General features: G+C 38.0%; 1 protein-coding gene across 1 annotated transcript in view; it reads right to left on the bottom strand.

The window, feature by feature from the left end:
- MAP4K3 (mitogen-activated protein kinase kinase kinase kinase 3) overlaps positions 1 to 19510 on the bottom strand; it is a 77168-nt gene that overhangs the window by 37026 nt on the left and 20632 nt on the right. The window contains exons 6-15 of the mRNA XM_027889211.1: positions 18916 to 18963; positions 16765 to 16807; positions 16061 to 16133; positions 13569 to 13700; positions 13215 to 13277; positions 13052 to 13133; positions 12837 to 12947; positions 8046 to 8121; positions 6992 to 7050; positions 4306 to 4368 (exon numbers count right to left, since the gene is read on the bottom strand). Of these exons, the coding sequence (XP_027745012.1) occupies positions 4306 to 4368; positions 6992 to 7050; positions 8046 to 8121; positions 12837 to 12947; positions 13052 to 13133; positions 13215 to 13277; positions 13569 to 13700; positions 16061 to 16133; positions 16765 to 16807; positions 18916 to 18963 (750 nt within the window). The remainder of the gene's footprint in view (positions 1 to 4305; positions 4369 to 6991; positions 7051 to 8045; positions 8122 to 12836; positions 12948 to 13051; positions 13134 to 13214; positions 13278 to 13568; positions 13701 to 16060; positions 16134 to 16764; positions 16808 to 18915; positions 18964 to 19510) is intronic.

Genomic DNA, 19510 nt, shown 5'->3' with positions numbered 1-19510 from the left:
TAAAGAAAAAACAAAGGTATGCACGTGTGAGGAGAAAAATTATTTAAATTGAAGAAAAATTCTCCTGGGTAATGTTCTCTATTACCTATGTCAATCTCTTTAACTCAATTTTTTCCTACCAATATTTTAGTTTTTCTGCCACAAATAATTAAAAAACAGAGAATAGCTATGCTGAAACATTGCATTCCTAAAAGTGTTATCAAAAACTATACAAGTTATTAAACCTAGAGTATATTTAAAAGCCAAAAGAAAACAAAACCCAGCCACAAGCTAGTTATTTAAATAGGACCAACTGCATTAATGCATCCAGCAAGTACAGCAATTCAGACTGCATGGGAGCTGCAAACCTCTAACTGAATTCATTGCTAAAGAAGTGCAGAATGAACGTTATGTTTGTAACAACTGAAAACAACTGTAGGTTGGAACCTAGGACGTCAAATTCAAGTTTTGTTCAGCTCCTCTGTCACTTTCTAAAACAGTAGAATTCAGCTGTGTGTTTTGGTAGTAGAATTTTCACTGTGTGTTGTATACTCCAGGCTAAATTAAATATTTAATTTTTCCTATAATAGAAAGAAAAAAATAAGTCACTGTCTACAGTGTTACAAATCTGTTAGGATGATGATGCAGACTAGGGCCAGGTGCTGAGGTAGTTGCCCAACGTTACTACGAAACCACTCCCTAAAATAAAAAAGAGTGGGCTGCTCATCAGAAGAACTTCAAGCTGGAGGAGGAGGCAACAAAACATCCTGGGGTTTAACACAGACAACTGAAAAGCCCAGTAACTAGGACAGATCCACCACAGACACAAGAATAGGCTGAGGATAAGCTGGCTAGGGGCAGGAAGGGCAACTTTAGACTGAAAAGCATTTGGTTGTTCCAGCAGCCAAGGAGAGAACGACACATCAGCAGCACACACTTGTGGTATACGTGGCCAACAACAGCAAAGCCAGAGGGCCCAAAGTCATCTCTGAATCGAGCTTGGAAGCTGCCCCTATTTTAAGCAGGAGTAAGCTAGAGATCACCAGGGGTTCCTTCCCTCCTCATCTTTTCTGGGGGATTCTCTGATGGTTTTTCTAAATTACCAAGACATGCAGCTCAGTCTACTGCATATGAATCGGAATTATTTTTCAGCTCACTACGAGTGGGAAGAAAAAGATTTTGCCACAGTATTTCACTGCAGACCAGGATAACCTAAACGAAAATATTTTCATTTGGTCAACGTGACCTTCTCATTTGCTTCTCAGAAATGGGGCTTTTGGGACCAGAGGCCAAATTCTCACATAGATTACCCCTGACAGACTCCAGCAATGGTAAGGATAACAGGTCACCTCCAAGAAGTAAAGGCAATTCCATATACAGCAACAGATCTGCAAAAGCTGGGTTTAACAGTCCTTACTCCCAGCTTCTCTCTACCCCCTGCACCTCCCTCCAGCATAATGACATGGCCACCAGCAGTGCCACACAGGGAATCCAATGGGCAACTCAACTCATGAAAAAAATAACCTGAAAGAAGTTGTATTTTTCCTCAGGATGGCATACACTTGGACAACTTCTGAAAATCTGCATAATTATAGCAAAAAAACATTTCAAATCACAGAAATTCGGTCCTACTATGCCAACTCACATAGATTTCTGAGACTGCCACTGTGGGGGCTTCTGCAGTAAAAGATGAACAGCCATATACTTAGTTAGCCACTGGATTTTCTGGTACTTTTCCCAGGATCAATAGCATAAAAAACTTTAAAAATGTCCTAGAATAAAGGAGTACATATTTTTAGAGATAACTGAATTTAAACCATTTCCTGAGCTCACTGCAAATGCAATGCTCAGCTCTCCTACTTATTTAAGCCTGTATCCAAACAACTGCTTTTAAAACACATAGAAAATAGTGAAAAGGTCTACCTCATGTAAAGTCTAATGTGCACATAAGACAAAGATGACAAAACAGGAACATGAAGAACTATGAATGACAGGAAGCAGCATGTGCAAGAAAATCTCAAATGATGGAAGGTACCCAAGTAACTACCTGAGAAACTTTTTATCTAGTTGCAGAAAAATGGAAAAAAAAAAAATCTATCCTGAAAGACAAAAGAGTCTTGTACCTAGAGCAAAATAGTCTGTTATATACTTAACTATGAATCAAAAGGGTATATTTGCAGTAAGTCAAAGAGAAGTACTATCTTGTCCTTTCTGTTTGCAATTTGCATTAAGGGATCCTAGGGTTTGGACATGGAATTTTCCCTGCAAACAAGACCTTTACTGAATTTCCCCACTCTTCTGGCAAGATCCACATTACTATTTCAGAACTGCACGGGGGAAGAAGGGGAAGAAGAAAAAGAGGGGAATGATTTTTAAGGGTAACCACATCATAGGCATCAAATGTTTGAAAGTTACTGTGCAAAGTGACTGCATACATTGCCATGTGATCAGTCCAGCTGTGCAAAATGCTAGGTGATAGGTAAAAACACTGTCACTCACTCCTCAAATTTGTTTTCAACCTCAACTGTATTTAGTCCAGAGTATGCCTTGATTTATAATTATTTTTCTTTTAGGATTTTAGAGACAGATAGCCCTGCAAAGCAGTTATTGTTCATAAGGTATTTTATAAAACCAGCATGGGAAAGAGTCCCAACAGTAGTAGTGATATATTATGCTCATGGAAAAGTACGATCTTTTCCTCTTGATGACATTTGAAAAATCCACATATCATTTTGCAACAAACATATCTGAAAGCAATACTGTCAGAGCAGGAGTGGGGAGTGGGGGAAGTAGAAAGACAGAATGTCTGATTAGTGTGTCCTGGTCCACAACAGAACAATGAACCAACTGGTACTTATTTCTTCTACAGATTAGGTCTTACTGGAAGAATCTCACAAATAGGAGATGCATTTACCACCAACTCAGAATTCTCCTCTTTGATTCACAATGAACACAGGAGGTGTGACAAAAGCAGTGAAACACAAAGTGCAGTAGAATTACTTTAAACATCCTGTGATGATTGTGACAACAACAGTACTTTATAAGTTTTGTCATGGTTGTAATTTTTAAGAGTATTCTGAACAGCATGAGGTAAAAGGAGGGTGGGAAATGACAGTCCAGCTAGGAGAGACGTTCTCATTCAGCTCTTAGACCCCCAGATACCAGGTTACCAAAATATGCAACAACACAAAGTGACCTTAAACAAATTTTAAAAGGTGTTAAACTGGAAAGAGGAAACCAGAAGCAAACCAAACTGAAAAACCAAAACCACACTTCCAGAACCAGAGGAACTGCACAGGATGGAGGTGTTCCCACCAGGCAGAGAAATCTAAGCCACTGATCTCAAAACGGTTTGTGAAACATTCTTATAGTGAAGCAACACAGACATTTCCTTTTAAGAAAGGGGCAGACAGTCTAAGCTTTCAGTAACTATGTTTTTGGCAGATTCAAATTACACCAAGCCAACTGATGTCAAAACAAACAAACAAAAAAATGCAAGGATAAAAACCACCACATAAAAAAGACATTCCTAAACACCCCAGTTTTCCATCTTCCTCTCAGTGCACTTGTATTAAACATTCACGTATCTCAGGAAGTTAGCAGAATAATGCTCTTCATCTAACTCAAAATGTTTCTTTCTTTTTTTCAACAGAACATGAAGGCATCCAAGACTTAAATGCATTACACATCTAACTACACAAAGAACAGAGAAGTAAGAAAACTCACTTCCTAGAGTAATTGCTACACTGCAATGTCAACAACCAAATATTTTAGCAGTGCAGTAGGAGGAAATTCAGAAAATGTATCAGACTATAATCAATGCCAAATGCCATTGAAAACAGCTATGATCCCACTTTCTGTTATTTCTATTAAATGTACATTCATTCTTGTAACATAATTACCATCTGGAGAATTCAGAGACTTAACACTTATATAACTTTAGTCTTTTATGAGACCATTTAAAGGAACTACCAGACAAAAATACAAAGAATATGTTTCTTCTATTTTCAATCACTTTCCAAAAAATTAACAAGTTATGTATAGTATGGCAGTTAAAGAAACTAGAATGAATGTAAAATACTGAGTCCCTTCTATAAAAGTGATTCAACTAAACACGAATACATAGAAAAACAAATACTGTGAATGCTGCACATACTAAGTTAAGAATTTCTTTCTACATTATACACATATAGACTAATTCTTATATTGAATGACTTTTAAACAGATGAAAACACCAGTACAACAACAGGACAAAACATGAGTTTTGAAAGAGGAAAATAAGGACAAAACTAACACTGACAAAGAAAGGCATAAGATGAAAAATACCAGGTTAGATCTTGCAGTGTAGTATACTTCTTCTGAATTGTCCAAAAAATCGCTACTGTCAGGCTGTTCATTAGATAGAGAGCAAGAAACTCAAATTATTTATATTGTGACTGAAAGCCAGGTATACATAAATGTAAATTTTCTTGCTAAAAAAAAAAAAAAGAGATATTGTTAGTCGAAATTCAAACCATGCTAAGACAGTTCTTGGGATGGGGGTAAAACATAGCTAAGGATATGGTCACATTACCAAACACTACTGAATCACACCAAAATGATGAATTATTTATTGTTCAGCACCTGAGCTGTGGTAATGTGTGACAAACTGTCCCAGTAAGAGGCAAGTATGGCCAGTTCAGCATCTCAGTGCACCACTGAAAATAACTCCTCATGCTGCAGTGGTCCAGTCCTTTGTGCACTCATACCCACAAGTAACTGAGTGTTTAAGTGAGACAGAAGCTTTAGTGAGACAGAAGCAAAAGCATCAGAACTGCTTTAATGAAAATGGATCCACACTGTTATTGCTGGAGGAAGAGGCATCTCTTGCTCCCACTTCCAATACAAAGACTTTCGCTCCCAGAGTGTGTAGATTGTTACAAACTTCTCCCACAGACTGGTTCATGCTGAGGCTCTTTGCTAAAGCATCCATTTTTTGAACAGGTCTCTCATTTGCAATTGATATGCCAATTTAAACTGTCCACTGGTTCTATAGCTAATCCATACCTGCATGCTTATTCTTTGGTCTCTGGACCCAAAATCATTATTTTTAAAATGATAGTTCTGTTTTATCTGGAAAGAGCATATCAGGTCTGCATGCTTCACATTCTGATATAAGCCATGGAAGAGTTAATTTTCCTCTTCAGAAAGATCCAAACAGTTATAGACAGGGAGATGAGACAAGTTCTTTGGACAGGTTTCAAGTATGCAATGTCTGACCAGAATAGACAATATTAAGATACTTTCTTATCAAGGGAATTAATTGGGACTGTTCATGTCCCTCCTCTGAGAAGCAAGAGCTTCTGAGATTCCAAAGTGCAAAGGTCCCGATTGTTAACATACAACGTAGGAAAAGGCTCAATTCCTCCCTTTCAACAACAGCCAAAAAAGTGCTCTGAAGAACTGCTTTAATCCCTGCAGAAAATCTCTCTCCACTGTTTAGCAACTCAGGTTCCTAAGGTGCAATAAAAGCACCACTGCCCCATGGAGCTGTCCACCTTCTACTGCTTTGTAGTCAGTGACCGATAAAAAGAATGAAATGGGAGAAGTATTTTCAAAACTTTAGCTGCTCCACTAACACATTTTTGCAATTATGATTCTATGTGTGTATAGGTGTGCTGTTAACAAGCAAAAGCTTGTTAATTTGAACTATATATTGCTACCAATTGTATTTTTTTTTACAATCCAGACCATGCAACAGGGAAGCAAAGACAGGATAACTTGTAATCAGTTCAAAAATAATTTTGAGTTAACTAGTAAGTTTATGGTAGAAACACTGCATTATATTTAATAAAATATAATAAAAATATATAAAAAATAATAAAAAGCCTTACATAACCAGGGCTCCTAAATGATGCTGTTATGCAGTAATGTTAAGGTCTAAGTAACACATCTGAAATACTTGTTTAAATCCTCTGTGTGATTTGGTAAGATATTCTCCTCCGTCTCAAACAGGCACCAGAAACTTCAGGCTCCCTGTCCAGTCAGTTCTGAGGACGAGCAAGATTATACACAACCTCAGACACCCAGAGCCAGTTGACCCACTACCAAAGGGCAAAGCACTGGGGAAGAGATTTTAGTACAACTACAGAGCACCACAAGGAAATCTGTGTCAGAAATCCAACTCACATGTGGTTTGTAGACTACAGAAGTACATTCCTAGGTACATACCATTCCCAAAATCAACTCAGGGAAAACCAGTGTCCCTCCCACCTATGTACTAAGGCAACTTTTTCACCTTAACACCTGCCTTAGAAAAACAAAGAGAACACAAAAGTCTGCAGTGAGGAAGCAGGTTTTTTATCTTTTTATCCAGGAACGTGAAGAAGCTGCCCAAAGTGCACAAACGTGGAAAGCAACAGTCTCCACAGAAGAATCTTCTGTAATCGTGCGTGTGAGACAGCACAGACACAGTTTCCCTCACAGCCTGAGATCTCATACCCCTTGCATCGATGGGTCCATATGAAGACATTGGCAATCCACCTTTACAGAATACCTCCACTGCCAGGCTCAGCATGGCTCAGGTGTGATGCAGGGCCACAAAAGGATTGTTCACACGGGAAATTCTTTTAAAATGCACCATATCTCTGCCTCAATTCTACTCCATTCTACTATTTTCACAGTCAATACAAGAACAACAGAGAGCAAAAGTTGAGTACGCACAGTAATTCTAAAATTAAAATAAAAAATCCATAAATAAATGGAATTACATCCTCAGCAATGAGGCATAAAGGATAGAGGAAACCTACAAGACAAAATGCTGCTGCTTAGCACATCCATCACATCCAGCAGAGCCCACAAACAAGGAGTTTTGCAGCATATAGTGTAATAGCATCAAAGAAACATTATGTTACAATCTGTCAGTAAAATCACTAACAAGTTAGTAGTGCTAAGGAAGCACGTTACACATCTCCTGCACAGATATTTGCAGGGGATAATGTGCAGAGCATAGCATGTGCTGCTTGTTACTCACAAATTCATGATGTGGCTCTGTCTCTTTCCTCAAAGGTGGATCAAACTTTACTTGACCGACTAAAGAGGAAAACAGGAAAACAAGAATTTAGGTTCAACTCCCAGGTTTAGCTCCCAAGGCTACCAAAAAAAGAAAAATTGTTTAATGAGTGTATCATATCTCCACTGATGGAAACTCCTGACACGTGGACATATCCAATTTGTGCCTGCTAGAAACTAATGGGCGCAGAAAGTACTCTTTTATCACAAAGGTAGCACAATCACCATCTGCGTCACCTACTCACTATGACGAACAGGAAAACCATTCAGCAAAGAGGGCAGCAAGGATCTTCCTTAGAGGCGCCATACAGCTGTAATTTATAGAAAAAGCATATCCATGGTGTGAATTCACTACTGAATCTGTTCTGCTGGGAGACTCACTAGCACTAAGGAGTATTGAATGAAGTTTGGAGCAAACTAATCACATTTCCTAGGACACCAGTTTGGCAGAATCTCTTTAACACTTCTCCCCTGAACTTCAGCTTAAGAAAAGACAGCTAAAGCTCCACGTATTGCACTGATTTAATTCAAACAAAGAATTACTGCAATCTGGGGGATGAAGTCTGTTTTTAAAAGCCAGTGATCAACCTCCTCCCCTCCTGATTTCTATGTAACTGTTTCAATTCAAAAGCGAAAGTAAGATAATTAAGGAAAGAAAAATATTCCTTTGCCATTCTGTTACCCAGCTGAATCTGGCACTGCCATGAATATCCTTGCTGGAGTGGCATACAAAGCTATATCAGCTCTCAGAAGAGCTCAGGTTGTGTCCTGTTCAATTAAGATGAAGCAACAGTGAGCCTCGCAGAAGTGCTGACAAAGGGTGTAGCCAAATATTTTACACTATTTCTTTTGCATAGTCATCTAGAATCTATACACTTCAGTGAAACAGCATGCTTTTATTTTCCCATACATCATTAAAAAAGTTTCTGTGTGTATCAAATACCCAAAATACCAGTTGAAATAGCATCAATGATTACTTTAAGAGTACTTCATATTGTCATATCACACGTGCTTACAGTTTATTTCAGAGCGTGTCTTTTCTTCTCTTCCATTTCTACTGGTTGAATGAATTCTGTGAGGCACTAGAAGAGGCTAGAAGTGAAAAACAAAATATTTCAGTTCCAAAATATGCTCACTTGAAAGCCAGTATTGTGTGACAGTTTTTAGCAGGCTTCTGTAGCCTAATATCAAAAAAGGAAAGAAAGAAAGTAAAAGCTAAATATAAAGACTGCATGCAATTTTTTATACTTAAGGTTAGAATCATTTAGAGACATTTCAACTGCTGAATGTCTTCAAGATAAGGGTTTTTAGAACATCACATCTGAGCAAATATAATGCTGGCCAGCATTTGTCTCTGTTCATTTAGTATTTCCTTTTTTCATCTTTCAGCGTAAGGCAGTGGTAGTTTTTAAAAGAAGCAGCAAGACTAAATCTCATTCCATTAGATACTCCAATCATTATCCCAAACTAAACTGATTCCTAAAAAGTCATCAATTGTTGTTTAAGTAATGAGAAATTTGCCTGAGATTTTCAAAGCTGAGTAGAAAGGTATTCCTGGTACTCTCGTGCTGTGTGGCAAGAGAGATAGCGTAATTTCTACGTACTCACCTTCATATTTATATTCCGTTTCTATTTTTTCCCTGAATTTTCATTTACTTCTCTACAGGATGAAATATTCTGAACTTTTAAGACTTGACCTTTTTTTTTCCCCCTTGGATTTTCTCTCTGCTTTCTACAAGCACTACTGCAGGTTCTCTTAGAAACTACAATTTAAGTTCTTAACAAGAGTACAAGATCAGCGGACAACCATATTGTCCTAGTTTTTGGCCAGGACCCAGGGGTTATTCTACACCACCTCTTGTCATTCCCAGGGGTAGAGGGAAAGAGCTCTCTGGCTTCTGAGAAGAAGGGCGTGGCTTCCAGTCAAAAAACGTCAGCACTGTCTGCTATTGTTCATTGTTTGGGGGTCCACAGAGAACGTTCTTGTATGTGAATCACCCTCTCTTTCTACGCTTCTGTTATTAATATTGTTGCTGGTACTGTTCGTTTTCTTATCTCATTGCTGTTTCCAGTAAATTTTTCTTATCTCAACTCATAATCTTCAACTTTTGTGCCTCTAATTCTCAACTCCATCCCATGGGAGCAGGAAGGGACAGCAAGCAAGTGGCACGTGGTTTGGGAGCGTGTCAGTGGGGGGCAGTGAATTGGGAAGCACCATTCCTAAACCACAACATGCATACAAATCAGGTCCAAAATTAGCAACACAAATCCTAACATTATGCTTTCATACGTCCTTTGTAATGAAATCTTACTTTTTAGAAAACAGTTATTTTCCCATGATGTTAGCCCAAGTAATCTCTGAAAAGCACATTTTCGCTCTGTTTCTGTGTTGAATATGTGGCAGCAAAACACTTTTTTAATTAAAGCAGTCTGATGCTATGATGTTCTAGTATGTTAGCTTTGCTTTTATATACAATAAGTATATTCTTCACAGGGCAACTTTTGACTACAAGGTGCTGACAGTTACAAAACTTCAACTGCTGTACTATCACAGGGAGTCACAAATAGCTCAGCAACTCTGTTTACCCCTGAAATACTATCAGAAAACTTAATCCATTTTCATCACACACTTCTCCTTTACTTCCCATTAGGATCCAACACACATGTACGTGGTGTTTCCCCTCCCATTCATGTTCACTACGCTCTTCTTTGAAACAAGGAAAGACTTGCAGATTGTGGGTATGTATTTTCTCCCACATCTCATCAGCAGTTTTTTGCTTCTCACAACTTATGTCAATCCTCTCCTTCCAAAGTTCCACTTCGTTTATTGTGCATTGTTTGGGGCTTAAAAAATGGTTTGCTATAGGTCAGAGTGCTGACAGGTTGCTTATTTATAATCCTTTATTAAGAGGCACCACTCAGTTGTGTATGATGTGTGTGCATCTGTAATGCCAGCAGAAGCTGTAGGGGAGCTGGGAGGTATTTTTGCCTTTGCAGTGATATTTTGAGCCTTGCATCCTGACACAGGTGTCTGTGTTGCACAACAGACACAGCCTGCCCTCATACCACCTTCTCCAGATCAGAGAATTACGTGAAGGAGTCAAATCTTCATCTCTCAGTCACGAGGACTAAGTCCTCAAGTCACCTTGAAATACATACACTGACAACAAGCTGATACAAACACCTGACATCTGAGCTGTGCAAGAGGACAAAGGAATGCAGGTTAACTTCCTGACACAAATGCCTTTTGTACCACAGCCATTGTGGTACAGATCTCAAAAGCAATCTTATCCCCAAAACTTAGACTGTACTAAGCATAAGGCATGAGTGAGCACTTTCCTCTTTGCAATCTTTTTGGCTAATATCACATCCATCATGAGAATCACTGTCACAGAAATGTCACGAACAGGCAGTTGTCAACATCTCCAAAGGTGAACAATGATTTAAAGACATAGTATGGCACTCCTCAGAAGGGGCAAATTCACATCTTCATTTCTACTTCACCAACACAACTCTGCAGACTACCCAAGCAGCAACAGATCGTATCCCCATAAAAGCAGCACAGGTCAAGTGAAGAGCTCTCAGTACAGGGGTCGGCAGACTTGACTTCAAAGACCACCATCAGACAGAAGAGCTCTCAAATCTCAAAAAGTGAAAAACAATCCACCAAAAAAAAAAAAAAAAAAAAAGAAGACACCAACACCACCACCCCAAAAAAATGCAAAACTCTAAAACTGGGGAGTAGGTCTGAGGCTTCAAGATTCTCACCAGTGTTTTCATACTGTGTTATGTTTCACCTTGTTTTGTCACTTTGTTTTATTTTTGATGGATGCATTCAGGGGATCGCCACAAATACAGGACTGGTCAATCCCTAAATTCATATGAACATCTCCAGCTGCCTCTGTGAGCAGGCAAGTTTTGGAGCAAGTTCAATTTTGTATAAAAGGAGAACATACACTTCTTATTTCATTCATTTTATTACAGGAAAGACCACAGTGCCAACAACTGCTTTGCCTGTGGCAAGGTTCTTTTTCTGAAACACAAAACTTGCTCAAGAGGCATTAGATAATTCATTACCACCTACTTTATTCACAGAGGTGGGTCCCAGACTTACTTAATGCAAAATAAAATGTTTTTCCAAGTGTCATATCAATCTCACTTTGCAAGTGCCTTAAATGCCTTCGTGGAAAATTATCCAGCAACAAGGCAGGTGAGAAACGTCTCTTACATCTAAGTAGTCCATTCAATGAAAATGGTCCAACAGCACAGGTAACAATGCCTGAAGCTCACAGGAGGGCTCAAGGCCATGTGATGAACAGTGATGGAGCAGTATCAGTATGCATAGCACAACAGCCCACAAATGCAGCAGGAAACCATCAGCAGTGTAAGACAAACAACAAATGAACTTGTATCTGAAGAATGCATCGCCAAAGACACACCAGCAGTTCGCCCGCCCTCCATACTGTCAGCCAGTCCAGCTTCTTTTAAGTGATAAAATTAGGTGTTTTCTCTGATCACTGCTAGGAGGTTGTTTTCTCTTTGTTTTCTCCCCAGACAAGGAATAGATTTTGCTCCTGATACCACACTCCATTATGGGATAATGGATAAGTAATATACTAGACAACAGAAGAACCTTCTTAAAGCTAAGTCACAAGGCACACAAAAGTGTGAACACTCTTTGTAAGCTACAAGTAACTATCAATAAAATGTGCACTGAAGGGACTCATTACAGGAAGAGTAATGCTACTATGTGCATTTCCTTTTAAAAGTATTAACCATTATTCAACCATCATGCTTTCCTCTCCTCCCCTCTCATTTAGAAAATATGCATTGCACTCAACAACACAAAAAATTATCTATTTCACTCTGACTTCTTTCCACATTTTTTTATTTCAGCTTCTAAGATAGACTTGGTGCATGTCAACTTGTCTTTGCTGTTCCAGAAAGTAAAAGTTATTTAACTTGTAAAATTTGAAAATTAATCTATTAAAGCAGTTGCTTCTTTTAAGCTTCTTTTCCTTTGAAGGCATTTTTAGACTAGTTTACCCATTAAAAAACCAGAAGTATGTAATTATTGAATCAGTGGCATTTGTGTTGAAAGGATTACATTTTTTCTTCCAAAAAAAGGCCATCAGTTAGGGAACAGTAAACATTTGGAAAGTATTCACTAACATGCAGTGAAGTACAAGACAAGATGAAGTAACAGAATATCTGATTTCTCTTATTTAATAAACACTTCAGTCCTGCACTGTTTATCATCTTACATAAGCAGGCTACTTTTTCCCAGCTGTTAAAGCAGAAAATCAGAAACTTTGCCTTTGACAAAACCACAAGTGAAATCAAATCTCAGAGCATTCTAAGATCAAAAAATACCATCTGCAAAAAACACACATCAAACCATTTGACAAAAACAACTACAGGATCATACTCTCCCCTACACAACCATAAAATTATTTTTATGAAAATGTTTTCTTTGCAGATGAATGGAAAGATAACTTCACAAAGAAAGAGTAGAACACATGACAAAGCTCAGGACTGGAGAAGCAGACCACATTTACTGTTGCAGAATTGTTGAAGAGCAATAAGCAAAACTTTAAAGTAGTTACACCTCTTCAAGCTTCTCTTCCCCAAGTATAATAATGACTTGTGGTAAGTGCCTGTACATGTGACACAGCAGCACAACCAAAAGCGACCTTTGAGACTATCCCCAGATAACAATACATTCCGGGGCTCAATAAATCATCATAATTTAGTTTTGCTGGCAAACAAAAACTTAATCTAGTTGTATGATTAAAACATATTCCTACCTCAGGATCATCATCGTCAAAATCATGGTAAGTGGAATGATCTGGATTATTCATTTTATCCAAAAGTTCAATGGCAAGACTTCGATTTAATGGCTGGGTAACAAAGGGATGCTGAAAGACAGAAAGAATCATACAGATTAAAATTCCAGCCACTCATATTAAGCATATTTTAATTTTATAACTTTTAAAAAAATATCCCATACATAAATTTATACCTGTAGCAACTTTTCAGCTGTGGGTCTTTTTTTAGGATTTTTCGTAAGTGCCATTTTCACAAAATGATGGAAACTATTGGACCTGTAAAATGAGGTGCTAAACATTAAAATCAATTGCCCAGTAAAGTACATTCATTATCTACCAAAACAGAAAAGTACTTACCATTTCATTTTGTCCTTTAATTTAGGAGGTTGGAAGTTGCTTTTTGTCATTAGAAAAAGTGCTCTGAAAAAGAAAACAACAGTATTTCTGTGGTTACATTGCAATACATATATGAGATGAATTATTAAATACGTTATTTAGTTGGCAGTAAGAAGTCCCATTAGTTTAAGAGATGCTATCAGGACAACATTACTCATTTATGCACCAAAAACAGTTGCTGGAATTTCTATCCTATTCATTCAGAACACTTACAGCCCAAGACCCTTACATCACACCCTAACACCATAAACCCCCTCGTCAAATGGATTATTTAACAAGCTGTCTTTACTCCCCAAGACATAACCCCTTACTAACCTCATTGGATGCAGGTCAAACATTGGAGGCTGAAGTTCAGCAAGCTCTATAGCAGTTATTCCAACTGCCCACAGGTCACAGAGCTGGTTATAGCCACCTTTTCTTTCCACTGCAGCAACTTCTGGTGCCATCCTTAATGATAGAAGATTTTTAGGTAAACTTCTCACCATAAATCAGGCATTCCTCTGTATAGAAAAGTTTAGTACTCTCTTCCCTCTCAATCTCTAAGCTCACAGCATATACATGAGTGCACATATACAGATACACCAAAGGGCGTGTGTAAAAACGTAATGTATATCTGAAGTTTTCCTCAATCATCTTCAAGTAACTAATGGGCAGTGTCTAAAATGGTCATTTAGGAGTAAGTGGATGAAATCAATCTGTCTCAGACGTTTTCACAGGCACACAACAAAACACTACTCAACAATCAAAGAGGCTAAAGTGTAATTATTCAACTACAATAAAATCAAAATAATATCCAAATTCACACATGGCCCCAGGAAGTGATCAACTCGCTTTGAAGAGAGGAATTCTAACAGAAAAAGTAATAAAGTGTCAGTTTTCTCGTATCCTGAACGCATGAGACCTGAAGACTCGCTGTCACCTCTGTACAGAGCACTCCCAGTTTGTAAAGTCTGTCTCACTCAGGTCAGGTGACCTCATTTAAGTTAAAGTGGTTTCACATTCTGAGGTGACAAAAATCAACCAGCACATAAATAGGAATACCTAAAGGAAATGATTCACTAGGCATTGTCACACCTTTTGAACGGCCAATGTGAATTAGGAATCTGATTGTCCCACATAGTTCTATCAGGTGGCTATGTAAGCTTGTTTTACCTTTGAACTTTATCAGTCCAGATCACCTGAAAAGTAGCAGTAAATCTGGAGACATAACTCAATACATGTATGACAAATGAATGTCAACTTAGCAAATGCTCAGTAAATCAGCAAGCAGCATCTCAAATGATGTATTATTCAATTACAGGCATCCTGTGGTCACAGCACCAAGCCTGAGAGTTCAAGAAGTGTTTGGACAATGCTCTCAGACACACGGTGTGACTCCTGAGAATGCCCTGTACAGACCTAAGTTTTGGACTCAAGATCCTTGTGGGTCCCTTCCCACTCAGCATATTCTGCATTTCTGTGATCCTTATCTGTAGATCTGAAAACATCAGCAGGTATGGTGGTAGGACTTATTTCAAATAAGCCTGCATAGCTAAACTGTATTTAGATAAATTTCTTCCAGAGTTCACTAAAGATACTAATCTCTCTAAATCAAAAAGTAGTGAGTTACCAAGGTAGAGGGGGAACCTGGGTTAAACATGGCAAATAGGAGAGTTACTAGCACTAAAGACACTGCACAGCACCTTACCTGTCCTGACACCTATAATGAGCACTAAAACTTTCACTCTGCAGCTAAATTTTCTTCTCCACAACCTCAAAAATTTTGCTTCACTTGTGCTCTCTCAAATCTTTGAGAAGCTTGGCAAAGAAGAACTGATGCTTTTCATCAGCATTTAACCTATGTAATGCTTTCAAAGTTGTTATTTCAGATTGTTTGAGAAGCCTGGCACGATTTGAAAGTTACAGTCTCTCACCCAGACGTCTTGGGAAAGAGACACAAACCAAACCACACAATCATGACTTATGGGTGTTTGTGTTATTCTGAAAGGGAAGTGAAGCCATGATGCACTTTTTACATTGCAGAAAAATGCTAAAAATACTATTCTTGACTATTTCAAGCCAAAACTTGAATGTAGGGTTTTTTCATTATGTACATATTTTGTCTTGTACCTACTACGCTGTTGGACTACAGAATTTTTAATGTCTGCCTGGGAAATGCACAAAAGTGCTGTTTTACAGTGAAGAATGTGTCTCATTTGCTTCAATGTGAAAACGAACAACCACTTTCAGCGTGAAGAGGATAAAATGAAAGGCTGAACTTCAGGTAAGATAAATTACACACACTAGTTTAATGCGGGAAGAATAAAGATGCAGTACAGATAAACAGAAATGTGCCAAAGAATTCAATCAGTTTAAGCAAATAAGGGGGAAAATGGCTTAGAGGAAAAGTTCAAAAGTGGCAAAAGAATCTGCGGATCTGTGCAGACAAACAAATGAAACTCATTACCAACTGAAAAGCTGCAGAAAAGTTGTATCTAGGCTGGAGGGAAAGAACCATAAAGCAAGAAAATGGAAAATCAGGGGAAAAAAATATTTAAGATCAAAGTTTTAAAAAAAGAAACTGTGGATAGTGTTTTAAGTTTTACTAAATTAAGATAAATTAGTCAGTGATAAGGGCAGTACACAGTCTTTCAATTTTTCAGAGTATTAAAGCATTTTCTCAGCTAATTCAGGATTTGGCATAACTAACACAGAAAGTCTGACACAGCCTTTAGTGATAAGTCTACCCAGGAAGTGTCAGAGCATGCTTTTTTCAACACTATTATATATGTTACTGTTATATTAATGGCCAAGTAAAACACAGTTACCAATACGGGGTGCCAATGAATGATTTCCTTTTGGCAATTGTAGCTGTTATCTGTGCAGATACTCCAAAATCAGCTATTAAAAAAAGGCAAAAACAAAGGGACAATTAACAACTGATTTGATATCATTAATTGACAATGAACACAAGTTTGGCTTCGCCACGGTAAGAGGTTATTAAGTATACTGGAAATATTTAACCAAAAATAAATAGCAACTTGGTGTACCTCAGATAGCATCAGTCATCTCCCCTCAGTCACTTGCCAAACATGCACACAAACATGTCCCTCACCCACACAAGGAAGAACAGGCTAACACAAAAGACCTTACAGTTACATGAAGTGTTTTAACACGATAAAATACATATTTTGTGTTATTCAAGAGATTCTTTCAGATAACCTTTCAAGGTACACTTCACATTTAAGCACTCTTAAATGGGACATTTTATTAAAACCTTATAAACCCCTGTGATTTGAATTTTACCTCCCCCTTACAGTATCAGAAGTTCTTTTACATCACTGTTCCAAAACAACTCACATTAATCTTCAGATGCTGACTGGATGGTATAGTCAGATATTACCAGCAAGATAAAAAAATTCTGATATTCACTAATTCCTTACACGAAACCATCACTTCATTAAACAAAACAGAGCATACTGCTTCCTAAAGCACATAAAAGTATTAATAGCACTAATTTGTATTTACTCACCTAATTTTACATGTCCATTATCTGTCAAAAGAATGTTTGCTCCCTTTAAAAAGAAGTAAGTACACTTGAATTAAAACATGCAGGTTCCTCCAATACTGTATTAAAAAAATTTATGTGAGATCTTATGGCAAACTAGGGCCAAAGACAAAGCAAGGACTGTGTTCAGTAAGTCTGCAGTCTTACAAGGAAATGTTTGTGAAATTAGCACGTTACCATTCTGTTATATAAAAAAAATCCCTTGGATATACAAGGTTTTTCACTACTTTTCCATTTAGCCTATGGTACTACAGAGTTTTGTATTGTGCACAAAACCTCTCTCAAAAGAGACAAAACTATGATGATTTGCCTATCCTGATTAATTCTTACTTTTTTCTATTTACAGTGACTGAAAGGAAATTGGAACTCTAAAGGTCAAAGCGGAAACAATTTTATTTTCTTTTCATAAGTAAGAGCTGGTTTTGTCTTATTAGAGAATCATGCCTACTATAATTATAGCCTTAGGACCTGCCTCAATATTCAAGTGCCTGGTAATCCTTAAGTACTTTCCATCCTTATGCAACAGAGATTCTGTTTAGTGCTAGATTTAGAGAGTTCATTTTTGTGGGGTGTATGTACCGCTCACTTTGGTTCAATAACCAAAATTATCCCAAAGTGGAGGTTTGTATCATAAAATCACAAGACAGAAGGACCAAGAACAAACTGGATCTGAAGACTGAAACCAGGTACAGGTTGAGTTGAGTGAAGGCTGGAGCTGTCTAAACACAGCTCCGAATGTCAGCACTGCCCATCAACTAGATGGAAAGGCAGCAGAGACAAGCCTCCAAAAACATGTTTTTACAGATTATGGCTTTTCACAGAGAAGGAAAAGTCAGGCCTGCAGTGAAACGCAACTAACTTGGCACATGTTGCACAAGTACAGTTAATGAGCCTTATAGATGGAGCTCGGTAAACAGTGTGACAGCCCAGTTTACATGCTCTTGACCTTGCTAACCTTTCAAGACCAACAGAACAGGTACTCTAAATATGTAACTTAGCTACTGAGGGAAGCAAACACAATTCAACAGTCAGGCAATCTGCAGAGGAAGACAGTACTTTTCCATGTTCACGAGAACAGCTTTTTTTAAAAGAAAAGCTCTCCAAGCATTTGTGACCAGCACAGTTCTGCTTAGAAAAGTATCTGTGCACTGTATACTTACAAGCATAATTTTGCATTCTATACAGTATAATGGAAAATACTTAATTTTGGTGCTCAAAGTAAACTTTCATTCAGAAATTATTTTTTATGCTTGCTCAAACGCCAAATACTCTTCTGCAGCCAATGAGAACAGTGAAATCAGGTTGCATGACAGCAATCTCAGTTGAAGTTGCTATATACATTGCATTCCTCATCTGGAAAAAAACAAACCAAACCCAACAGCATGCAACAACACAAAGGAATATGATAATTTAATGTCAGATTTCCAGGAGGAAGCTTGCCAGGCTTAAGCTGCAGTCTGAGCAAGGAAGGGTTTGGAAAGACTAGGCAGTAGAACTCCTGGAACAAAAAGTCAACCGGCAGCACCAGAAGGAAACTATAAAAGAGTGTAAAAGTCTGAACAAGCTGCTTTTGATAGAGCTTTGCTGAGGTGAAGATTTAAATAAGTCAGTGCTAATAGCCTGATTTGCAGCACCTTCTCTATTTTTAGCATGCGAGGGAGGGGACAGAAGCAGCCTCCAAGAACCACACGTAACAGCAGCCACTGCCCTGCAATCTGCTCACCAAGAAAAGAAGCAAGAAGCCAAAGCAACAGCTCTGCTCACTAGATGGTTCAAAAAGAAGGGTATGCTGAGCTTCTTGGAAAAGCTATGGGAAAGAGCAAACCCTTCTTTTGCACAGATCTCACTCTTAGAGCCACCTAAACATACTGCTCTGGACACCAGCTGATGTCTAAAGTTTACAGCACTGGTCTAAACAAACAGTAAGTGAGGTTCCAATGAAAAGAACAAACTGTTTCCGTGCATGTATTTTAAAGAAAGCTTTTTCTTCCCTCCCTTGGGAAAAAACCCTACATATTCAAAAGTATATACAAAATTGATACATAACAGTAAAGACCACTGGAGGTGATGCAGCCTATTTTAAAAGCACAAAAATTCCTTTCAGTTTTTACTTACCTTTATATCTCTGTGCATTTTTCCTTTACTGTGAAGGTAATACAGTCCCTGCATAAAATATTTAGATAATAATTTAGTCAAACATTTTTCATTTTATATATATTTCTCACTTAATTACCAGATATATTTAGGATCCAATTCAATCATCTAAATGACTCACTGACTGAAGAACATTTTTATATTTCAGTCTATCCTGCTGCAAATCTGCAAATTCAAAATCTGTAGTAGCATATCTAAATAACTTTAACTATACAGATATTAGTTATTTACCTAGTATCTAACATACAGGATAGTTGGAAATAATACCAGTCACTACATCTGTTGGAAAAAGAGTATTCCCCAACCAAGCTTTCCTCTGGATATGGTAACTGTCACCTTTTCAGACCAAGCCAATTACTGTTAAATTGCCTAACAGTCTTCTCTTGAGCAGTCAGATCACAGGATAACTGGTGAAGTTCTCTCCTATCCCATTACACACTTCAATCAAGCCTGGAAACATGCCAGCAGGCAGCGCTTAGGGTTTAATACTGGAGTTCAACTCTCTCTCATGGATTTCTGCAGAAGCATTAGGCTGTCCTTCTGGGTCTCAGTGACA

This window comes from Empidonax traillii, unplaced genomic scaffold (assembly GCF_003031625.1).
Source record: "Empidonax traillii isolate 1590-97213 ecotype Southwest subspecies unplaced genomic scaffold, ASM303162v1 scaffold256:size688067, whole genome shotgun sequence".
Lineage (NCBI taxonomy): Eukaryota > Metazoa > Chordata > Aves > Passeriformes > Tyrannidae > Empidonax > Empidonax traillii.
The sequence above is the reverse complement of the archived record's forward strand: the minus strand, read 5'-3'. Positions and strand labels throughout refer to the sequence as shown.